Source organism: Aureococcus anophagefferens, assembly GCF_000186865.1.
Source record: "Aureococcus anophagefferens unplaced genomic scaffold AURANscaffold_3, whole genome shotgun sequence".
Taxonomy (NCBI): domain Eukaryota; class Pelagophyceae; order Pelagomonadales; family Pelagomonadaceae; genus Aureococcus; species Aureococcus anophagefferens.
In genome coordinates, this window is record NW_008705563.1 from 5,661 (window position 1) to 16,249 (window position 10,589).

The 10,589-nt window shown below is 70.4% G+C and overlaps 2 protein-coding genes across 2 annotated transcripts; one reads left to right on the forward strand and one right to left on the reverse strand.

The window, feature by feature from the left end:
* Positions 1-177: 177 nt before the first annotated feature.
* Positions 178-3,451, reverse strand: AURANDRAFT_20969 (hypothetical protein; the record flags this gene model as incomplete). The annotated part of the gene is made up of 3 exons (XM_009035870.1): positions 178-384; positions 1,656-1,999; positions 3,073-3,451. The coding sequence occupies 3 exons, from the start codon at positions 3,449-3,451 to the stop codon at positions 178-180; spliced, it is 930 nt and encodes a 309-aa protein (XP_009034118.1).
* Positions 3,452-5,451: 2,000 nt separating this feature from the next.
* On the forward strand, positions 5,452-6,486 carry AURANDRAFT_61495 (hypothetical protein; the record flags this gene model as incomplete). The annotated part of the gene is made up of 1 exon (XM_009035329.1): positions 5,452-6,486. One exon carries the CDS (start codon positions 5,452-5,454, stop codon positions 6,484-6,486), a length of 1,035 nt encoding a protein of 344 aa, XP_009033577.1.
* Positions 6,487-10,589: the final 4,103 nt, after the last annotated feature.

A 10,589-nucleotide genomic window follows, 5' to 3' on the forward strand; every position in this document is an offset into this window, starting at 1 on the left:
CGGCGTTGTCGGTCTCGCGCGACGCGGGCTTCGCGTTCAGGAACGCCAGGCACCAGACCGCGAAGGTCGGCGCGGACTGGAACGCGGCGACGACGACGCCAAGGCCAAGCGCGACACGCCCGCGCGCAAGCGCAGCATCTCGGGCTCGGGCGACGACGCGGCGTGAAGATTGTTAGGCTATACTTGCGCGTCGAGGCGCGCGAGGTTCTCTATAGCTTTCTCGTCGCCCTTGGCAGCGGCGCGCTCGAACCAGTACCTGGCTTTGCCGAGGTCGACTTCCGTGCCTTCTCCGTTCCTGTAACAAATGCCAAGGCCAAACTCCCCATTCGTACAGCCTTGATTCGCCGCGAGCGTGAGGTACCGGAACGCCTCTTCAATTTTCTGCTCATGGTAAAGTAATACGCTGAGTTTGGTTTGCGCGACCGCGGAGCCCCGGTCTGCGGCCGTGCGAAACAGCTCCTCCGCCTTCTTCTTGTCCAGCTTGACGCCACTTCCAAGATTGTGCAATGTCCCAAGATTTGTCATTGCTTGCACGTTCTCGAGCTCCACGGCTCGCTTCCAAATCTTCGCGGCTTTCTTATCGGATTTCACGAGGCCCAACCGACCGAGGTGGTACGCATTTCCCAAAAACGAAATCGCTTCCGGCACCTCGTTCTCCACATGGCGACGAAGACGCGCGAGGTTTTCCGCATCGTCTTCTGCGCACGGTACACGACAGAGGGGACACGCGCCGATGCCGATCTTTTCCGCGCACGAATGGCAGATCCTCCGGCAGCAACAGAGGCGAAGCACGCTCGGCGCATTCATGTCCCACTCCTCGAGGCAGATCGGGCACCGCGACCCGTACCGCGCCGACGTCGGCTCCCGCTGAGGGTTCGCCGCGCGCCGCACGCGGGCCGCCTCGTGCTCCGCCGCGATGCGCGCGCGGACCTCGTCGGCGTGCGACCGCGGCGCGGGGCCGTAGAACACGTCCCGCGGCGGCGACGGCGCGCGCGTCGGCGCTTCGGCCCGCGCCGCCTCCGCGGCCTGGATGTTCTTGCAGACCTTCCGGTGGCCCCGGTCGCGCCAGTCGATGCGTTGGCAGTCCGTCGAACAGTACGCCGTCGTGCCGCAGCCTTTACAGGGCCGAGCATCCTTCTTCCCGCAAATCGTGCATATGTTGAGCGCCAGCTTTGTACGAGTTTTTCGCGCCTCGTACTCTCGCTTCTTCTTGATCAGTTCCGGGTCCATGATCTCTTCCCACGCTCGTCGCCGACGCTCCCTATTCAACCACCTCACTCGTCTATCGTCCCTCGGCTCAGGCAAAATCGCTGAATACCTGGCCAGGGCTAGCCCACCCCTAGAGCATCGCGCTCATGTCGTTCTCCATGCACCCCTCGGCGGCGTGGTCGGTCTCGCGCCACGCGGGCTTCGCGTTCAAGAACGCCACGCACTAGACCGCGAAGGTCGGCGCGGAGAGGAACGCGGCGACGACGACGCCGAGGCCAAGCGCGACTCGCCCGCGCGCAAGCGCAGCATCTTGGGCTCGGGCGACGACGCGGCGTGGAGACTTAGGCTATACTGGTGCGGTCGAGGCGCGCGAGGCACTCTATAGCTTTCTCGTAGCCCTTGGCAGCGGCGCGCTCGAACCAGTACCTGGCTTTGCCGAGGTCGACTTCCGTGCCTCGTCCGTCCCTGTAAAACACGCCAAGGTTGTTCTCTGCTTCGGCGAAGCCTTGATCCGCCGCGAGCACAGAGTACCGGAACGCATCTTCAAATTTCTGCTCAGAATAAAGGAGAGCCCCTAAATTGTATTGCGCGAGCGCGTCGCCGCGATCTGCGGCCATACGATACAGCCGCTCCGCCTTTTTCTTGTCCAGCTTGACGCCGCTTCCATTCTGGTACAATGTTCCAAGGATTCTCATTGCACCCACGTCGCCGAGCTCCACGGCGCGCCGGTAAATTTTCGCGGCTTTCTTTTCGGATTTCACGACGCCGAAGTAACCGTTGCGGTACACACCTCCCAAAAACGAAATCGCTTCCGGCACCTCGTTCTCCACATGGCGGCGAAGACGCGCGAGGTGTTCCGCATGGCCTTCTGCGCGCGGTACACGACAGAGGGGACACGCACTTCCGATCTTGTCGCTGCACGATCGGCAGACCCTTCGGCAGCAACAGACGCGAAACACGTTCGTCGCATTCACGTCCCACTCATCGAGACAGATCGGGCACCGCGACCCGAGCCGTGCCGACAGCGGCTCCCGCTCCGGGTTCGCCTCGCGCCGCAGACGCGCCGCCTCGTGCTCCGCCGCGATGCGCGCGCGGACCTCGTCGGCGTGCGACCGCGGCGCGGGGCCGTAGAACACCTCGCGCGGCGGCGACGGTGGGGGCGTCGGCGCCTCGGCCCGCGCCGCCGCCGCGGCCTGGATGTTCTTGCAGACCTTCCGGTGGCCCCGGTCGCGCCAGTCGATGCGTTGACAGTCCGTCGAACAGTAAGCTGTAGTTCCGCAGCCTTTACAGGGCCGGGCATCCTTCTTCCCGCAAATCGTGCATATGTTGAGAGCCAGCTTTGTACGAGTTTTTCGCGCCTCGTACTCTCGCTTCTTCTTGATCAGTTCCGGGTCCATGATCTCTTCCCACGCTCGTCGCCGACGCTCCTATTCAACCACCTCACTGTCTATCGTCACTCGGGGCTCGGGCAAAATCGCTCAAAATCTTAGTAGATTCTTACCCCGGGCTAAGCCCACCCCTAGAGCATCCCCCTAATCTCACACTCCATGCACCCCTCGGCGTCGTCGTCCTTGCGCCGGGCAGGCTCCGCATCCAAGAACGCCAGAGTCCAGACCGCGAAGGTCGGCGCGGAGAGGAACGCGGCGACGACGACGCCGAGGCCAAGCGCGACTCGCCCGCGCGCAAGCGCAGCATCTCGGGCTCGGGCGAAGCCGCGGCGTAAAGATAAATTAGGCTATTATACTCGCGCGTCGAGGCGCGCGAGGGCCTTGATAGAGTTCTCGTCGCCCTTGGCAGCGGCGCGCTCGATCCAGTATCTGGCTTTGCCGAGGTCGACTTCCGTGCCTTTGCCATCGTGGTAACAAATGCCAAGGTTGAGCTCTCCAGCGGTCAAGCCTTGATCCGCCGCGAGCGCAAAGTACCGGAACGCCTCTTCAAATTTCTCCTCAGAGTGAAGTAAAACCCCTAAATTGCATTGCGCGGTCGCGTTGCCCCGGTCCGCGGCCATGCGCCACAGCCGCTCCGCCTTCTTCTTGTCCAGCTTGACGCCATTTCCATGCTCGTACAATTCCCCAAGAAATACCATCGCCTCCACGCTTCCGAGCTCCACGGCGCGCTTCCAAATCTTCGCGGCTTTCTTATCGGATTTCACGAGGCCCAACCGACCTTCGCGGTACGCGATCTGCGGCCATACGATACAGCCGCTCCGCCTTTTTCTTGTCCAGCTTGACGCCGCTTCCATTCTGGTACAATGTTCCAAGGATTCTCATTGCACCCACGTCGCCGAGCTCCACGGCGCGCCGGTAAATTTTCGCGGCTTTCTTTTCGGATTTCACGACGCCGAAGTAACCGTTGCGGTACACACCTCCCAAAAACGAAATCGCTTCCGGCACCTCGTTCTCCACATGGCGGCGAAGACGCGCGAGGTGTTCCGCATGGCCTTCTGCGCGCGGTACACGACAGAGGGGACACGCACTTCCGATCTTGTCGCTGCACGATCGGCAGACCCTTCGGCAGCAACAGACGCGAAACACGTTCGTCGCATTCACGTCCCACTCCTCGAGACAGATCGGGCACCGCGACCCGAGCCGTGCCGACAGCGGCTCCCGCTCCGGGTTCGCCTCGCGCCGCAGACGCGCCGCCTCGTGCTCCGCCGCGATGCGCGCGCGGACCTCGTCGGCGTCCGACCGCGGCGCGGGGCCGTAGAACACGTCCCGCGGCGGCGACGGCGGGGGCGTCGGCGCCTCGGCCCGTACGAGTGAGGTGGTTGAATAGGAGCGTCGGCGACGAGCGTGGGAAGAGATCATGGACCCGGAACTGATCAAGAAGAAGCGAGAGTACGAGGCGCGAAAAACCCGTACGAAGCTGGCGCTCAACATATGCACGATTTGCGGGAAGAAGGATGCTCGGCCCTGTAAAGGGTGCGGCACGACGGCGTACTGTTCGACGGACTGCCAACGCATCGACTGGCGCGACCGGGGCCACCGGAAGGTCTGCAAGAAGATCCAGGCCGCGGAGGCGGCGCGGGCGGAAGCGCCGACGCGCGCGCCGTCGCCGCCGCGGGACGTATTCTACGGCCCCGCGCCGCGGTCGCACGCCGACGAGGTCCGCGCGCGCATCACGGCGGAACACGAGGCGGCGCGTCTGCGGCGCGAGGCGAACCCAGAGCCCGAGCCGACGTCGGCGCGGTTTGGAGGGCGGTGCCCGATCTGTCTCGAGGAGTGGGACGTGAACGGGAACAATTTGCTCCTGCAGGCTCTGTAGCCAGCCTCCGCGGGCCGCCCGTGCTTTCCTGAGAGCCGCCCGCGTCGGTTTCGTTCACGCTTAAGCAGGAACTTGCGTGGGTAAGCTCTAGAGAGCCTTATGGGAGTGCTTTTAGGTAAAAATGAGCTATTTTGAGCCCCTGGAGGCGCTCCAAGGCGCTCTCTGCGGCGATCAAGCCGCCCGCGGCTGCGGTCGGGACCGTCGACGGACGGGCAGGTCGCACAAACCTCGACCGAGGCCCGGACGCGGTCGAAACAGGCCGCGGAGACCATTCGCCGCTTCTCGGCCGAGACGCTTTCGGCGAGTGTCGGGCACCTTGTGGGCGTCGGAGACGGTGTAGATCGCCGTGCAGGAGCTCTATGATGTCGAACCGCCCGGCGGAACACAGCGACGGTGATCGGTCGACGCGAAACGCTGCGTTTGGCGCCGAAATCATTCGTTTTCGGGCTATTTGAGGCCACTTTTGACCAGAACAACCTCTCGCACGCCGATTTCGCAACCCGGGGCGACTCCGACGCCTTCGCCCGCTCGTAACATATGGTCCACGCCTTCGACGACAGCCAGACCGCCGCCAGCGCCCACAGGCGCACCGCGGCTCGCGTTTTCGGTCGAAGCGCTTCGGCGCCCGGCGGACATTCGCGAGTCGCCCAAAAGTCGACGAACCACAAAGAGTGCGTCGCACCATCGACTCGCACCACCATGACGAGCCTCCAGTCGCAAAAGAAGCTATTCAAACGCTGATCCGCCGGGGCACGGCTGGCTCGGCCGATTCCGCCACTTTGTCGACCGACGCGTGCGCGCGCGAAGTCGGGTCTACGAAACAAAGAAGAGCGTTTCCGGCCCTCCTAGAGGTAGCAGTCGACAGCGCCAACCGCTCTCGGGCCGCTCGACGCGCGCGTCCGTGCGCGCTGGAGGCGCGGACGTCTAGTGGCCGCACCATTAGGGTGTTCACATGAACCGCAGCAGATCACAGAAGCTATGGCCCAGCTCCACAACCCAAACGACTGCGACGCCGCCGAGGAGCAGCTCGCGTCGCTCGCCGTCGCCGTCAATCGCCTGCCCGCCGGGTCCTTCGTGCGGTCCGGCGTCGAGGCCGCCCTCGCCGAGCTGCGGTCCGCCGTCGACGCGCGCCGCGCCGCCCTCGGCGCCCCGACACCAACACCGGCGGCGGCCCTCGCCCTCGACGCGCGCAGCCTCCTCGCGCGGTCCCTGGACGCCTGCGACGCGGCGCACCGGCCGGCGACGAACTTCGAGGCCGCGGCCTGCGCGGTGCACGCGCTGCTCCTCGCGGCCGCGCCCGAGCTGTCGTGCGTCGGCGTCGCGTCGACGGCCGCGGCCGTCGGCGGCTTCGCGCCCGCGGCGCGGGCGCTGCCCCGGGACGCGTGCCTGCCCCGGGGCTGGCGCCGCGAGGGCGGCGGCGCGGGCTTCCGCTACCGCGGCGGCGCGGACGCGCTCGAGTTCGCCGCGGCGCCCGCCGGCGGCGAGCTCCAGATCTCGCTCGCGTCGCCGACGCGCGGCGTGGTGCACGCCGACGGCGTCGCCGTCGCCGACGGCGGCGCGCCCGCGAGCGGGCCCCCGCCCCTCGCGGCCTTCGAGGCCCTCGCGGCGTACGTCGCGGGCACCGTCCTCCCCCGGCTCCGCGCGGCCGCGGCCGCGCCGGCGCCGGCGGCGCCGGCGCCGCGCGCGCCGCCGCGGCCCGCGGCGCCGGCCGTCGGGCCCGGCTTCCCGCCCGCGGCGCCGCGCCGGCCCCAGCCCTTCGGCGACCCGCTCCGCGACGACGGCCGGCGCCTGCTCGTCGGGCCGGGCCACCCGGCCTTCGGCGGCTTCGACCCGCTCACCGCGGGCCGCTTCCAGCCGCGGTTCGACCCCGTCGGGCCCCTCGGGCCGGGCTTCCCCGGCGGCGCGCCCCCGGGCGGGGGCCGGGGGCGCCGCCGCCCGGGCCCGGGCGAGCCCGACTTCGACCACATGCGCGTCCCGGGGCTCGACGACGGGCCCGGCGGCGGCTTCATCTAGGCGCCAGTCGGGAGGGGGGGGGGCTTACTTACAAGGGTGGAGCCTACGGACGACGAGCCCGGCGGCAGTCATCTAGGAGGAGGGGGCACTTACTTACAAGGGTGGCGCCTACTGGGCCATGGCCCGCTTTTTGAGCGGGAGGTCGCTGGGTCCGTCGCGGTGGCGCTTCATGCCGAAGGCCGCCGAGTAGGGGCGGAGGTCCTCGACGCCCGCGGGCGACGCCATCGGCGGCGCGGGCGGCGGCGCGCGGCGGGCGTCGCCGGCGGCCGTCGGCGAGCCCGCGACGGACGGCGTCGGCGTGACCTCGCGGGGCTCGCGCTCCGGCGACCGCACGTCGACGACGAGGGCCGCCTTGCGCGGGGACGCCGGCGGCGGCGCGGCCTTCGCGGCGCCGGCGACCTTGGCCGTCTTCGCGAGGATGTCGGCGGCCGAGAGCTCGCGGGCGCGGGCGATCATCTTCGACGCGAGCGCCGCCGTCGCCGCGCCGCCCGCGGCCCGCGCCGCACCGTAGGACGCCTCGGCCGCCGCCCAGTCGCCGAGCTGGAGGTGCGCCAACCCCGCGTTCGCGTGGATCCGCGCGGCGAGCGGCCTGTCGCCGGACCGGAGCACGGTGAGCGCGAGCTTGGCGTCGGCGAGGGCCAACGCCCCCTGGCGCTGCGCGTTGCGCGCCCAGGAACGGCGCGCGAGCGCGACGGCCGACGACGGGTCCAACGCGAGCGCGCGGCCGCACGCGTTCAGGAGGCGCTCGAGGTCGCGCTTTTGCGTCGGCGCCGCGCCGTGGGCGCTCATGAGCGCCCGGGCCGACGCCTTGGCCTGCTCGTCGGGCTCGAGCACGCGGGCCAGCGTCATCAAGAACGCCCGGGCGTCGTCGTGGCCCGCCTTGGCGCCGGATGGAGCGGGCGGGGCGCCCGTGCTGCTCGCGCAGCCGCCCGAGCCCCGGGCGGCGTCGCCGGGGCGACCGGCCGGGGGCGGGACCATCATGGGGCGGGCCGACAACGACGACGTTCTGCGAGAGCGACGCAGGCTGTGTTTAAGTTTTGATGTCTCGGCTGCCCACCGGACGTAAAAAGTCGTGCGTTTTGCGGCCGCGCCGATGAGGATTTCCTTGAAGTCGAGCCGATCTTTACCCAGACGGCCGGGGGTCGAGGTCGCGCGCGCGTCGCGGCCGCGCGCTCAGAACGTGAGGTGTCGGTAGAGCTTCGTCGCCTGCGCGGGGGGCGTTGCGCCGGGGCGGGGACGGGCGTCGTCCCTCACGCCGGTCCAGTTGCCTGCTTCGCGACGCAGCTCCCGAGGAGGCCCACGGGGATGAGGACCGTGGCCGCGAGCTCGAGGCGGTCGATGTTGTAGCGCCCGTCGACGACGAAGGCCGACGCGATGAGCGCCGCGGAGATGACGACGGACTGGAGCTCGCCCCAGTGGTCGCCTGCGGGACGGCGCGGCGTCCGCGCCGCCCGGCCCTCGCCCGCCCGCGTGCGGCCCACGCTTGGGACGGACGATCTCGCTGCTCGGCGAGCACGCCCGCCCGCGCGCGCGCGCGCGTGCAAGCCTCGGACGTTCCGCGCCGGCGCGCGCCGAGCGCGGCGCTCGCGCAGTCGATGGCGAAGAAGTAGCCCCACTGGAAGAGGAAGGGCGGCAGGCCCAGGAGCCAGGACGTCCGCGCCGGGCACTAGGCGCGTCGCGGTGAACGGGTGGGAATTCAAAGGGAAACGGGCGCGGCGCGACGCGCGACCGCGAAGACCGCCGCGAGCAGCGCCCAGCCGCCGATCCAGAGGTAGTTGATGCCGTGCTCGAGCATGATCTGCGCGCGGGGATCCTCCGGCGGCGGCGCGCGCGGCGCGCGGCGCACCCGGCTCATCTGCTCCGGGTAGCCGGCCTTCGCGTAGGCCTCGAGGGTCCGGTCGTTCGCGCCGTCTGCGGCGCCGGGCGGTCCTTTGCCGGTCGCGCGCGGGGGGGGACGCCGGGCGACGCGCTGAAGATGCGCTGGAAGACGACGCCGAAGTGTCTGTCGCCGGCGGCCGACGGCCCGATGACGCGGTAGGCGGCGTGCATCTGGACAAGGGCCTGCGATGCGGCGACGACGGCGTCTCCAGCGCCCACGAATCGCGCGCGGGACGCCCACCCATTCGACGTAGCAGATGCAGGCGATCCACTCGACGTGCCCCGCCGACCGCCAGCCCATGGTGGGAACGGGGAGTGGTGGCAGCCCCGAGGCCTCGAAGGAGGGCACGAAAAATCGTTGGGTGCGCGCCAAACCTTTATGGGAGGATACGGCATCGATCGAGGCGGGGCGCGCTAAGCAAGGACGATGTCCCTGCCGGGCATGGTGCCCCACAACGCGGCGACGGCGGCGGCGGCGAACCCCGTGAGCGCCGTCATGGAGCGGACGTCGGCGGCGCGGGCCCTGCGGCTGCAGCGCGTGCGGCGCGAGGCCATCCCGGCGTCGGCGCTGCTGGACCGGGCCTACCGCGAGCCCTACGGCCTCACGCGCCTCGAGCCGACGCCGGAGAAGAAGAGCCGGAACCTGCTGGGCGACATGACGCGCACCGCGGGCGGCGGCGACGCCGAGACGAAGGGCCCCGGCGGCGGGCCGCCGCGGAGCCCGCCTCCCAGCCGCGGCGCGGACCGGCGCGACGGCGCGGCGGCGCCGCTCGCGGGCGGCAAGCCGCCGAGCCGCGGCGGCGCGCTGGAGCGCCAGGCCCTGCTGCGGTCCCTGGGCAAGGGCAAGGACGCGGGCTTCGAGCGGGGCTGGGAGACGGGCATGGTCTTCGTCGAGCTCGACGACGCGCTCGGCAAACTCGGCGGCATGGAGCTCGCGGTGCTCAAGAACAAGGAGGGCCTGCGCGGGGACCACGAGATCGCCCGGAGCATCCTGCGGCCGCGCATCCACGCCTTCACCAAGGGCATGTCGCCGGAGCTCTGCGGCGAGCTCCGGAGGCGCGTGCTCGGCACGCTCGCGCACCGCGTCGGCGCGCTGCGGCGGCGCTTCGAGCGCGTCCAGGGCGATTTGGACGACCGCCGCGTCTTCCACCCGGACGCGAACGCGCGGCGGGCGCACACGCGGTTTCTCGCGGCGCTCCAGCGCGATCTCGACGTGCGGGAGATCGAGGAGGCGTGCCTCCAGGGGCTGTTGGACGAGGCCGAGGCGCGCGGCGGCGACGACGGCGCGGCGCCGCCCACGCCGAGTGCGGCGGAGACGAACCGCGCCGCCGTCGCCGCGGCGGGCTCGGCGGCGCGCTGGCGCCACCGGGCCACGGCCGTCGGGAGCCACGGCCGGGGGCCGCCGGCCGCCGGCGACGGCGAGGCGCGGCCGCGCGCCGTCTCCGACGACCAGGTCTACCGCCAGTTCATGAAGTGGACGTCCGCGAAGGATCGCTTGGCGAAGAAGGCCTCGACGCTCTCGAAGACCGGCGGCTCCCTCGGCGGCGGCGGCGGCGGCGGGCTCGACCCCCTGCCGCAGACGCCGTTGTTCGCGACGTCGTTCCAGTCGCTCGGGTCGCGGTCGCGCCTCGTCGGCGAGCGCCGCGAGGCGCCGGAGCCCGAGTTCGTCACGCACGCCGCCGCGCGCGAGCGCGCGCGGCGGCGCGGCGACGCGCCGCCCTTTTTCAACTCCTTCGAGCGGCCGCGCGAGGAGGCGCTGGCCCTGGACCGCGAGCGCGCCGCGGCCGCGGCCGCGGCCGCGAAGCTCGCGGAGAGCGAGCGCGACCGCGCGGCGCTGGCCCTGCGCGCCGCGCAGCAGCAGGCCAAGGCGCGGCCGAAGACGCCCGAGGCGCGCGAGGCCGCGGCGGCGCCCGCGCACGCCGAGGGCGCCGCCGGCGCGCCGGGCGACGACGACGCGGCGTCGCGGCGCCGGCGGCCGTCCTTCGGCTCCGCGTCGACGAAGGCGTCGTCGGTCGCGGACCCGGCGCTGCTGCAGCCGCGCCTCGAGAAGATCTGGTTCGACCTGCGGCTGCCCATGGTCCAGAAGCTGCAGTTCCTGCAGAAGTACGCGTCCGTGCAGCACGCGCCGCTGCTGCCGCGGGCCGTGGAGATCTGGGGCGTCGCGGCGGACGTCTACGTGAAGCGCGCGAAGCTCATCGGGTTGCGGGATCGGCTGGGCGACGGCG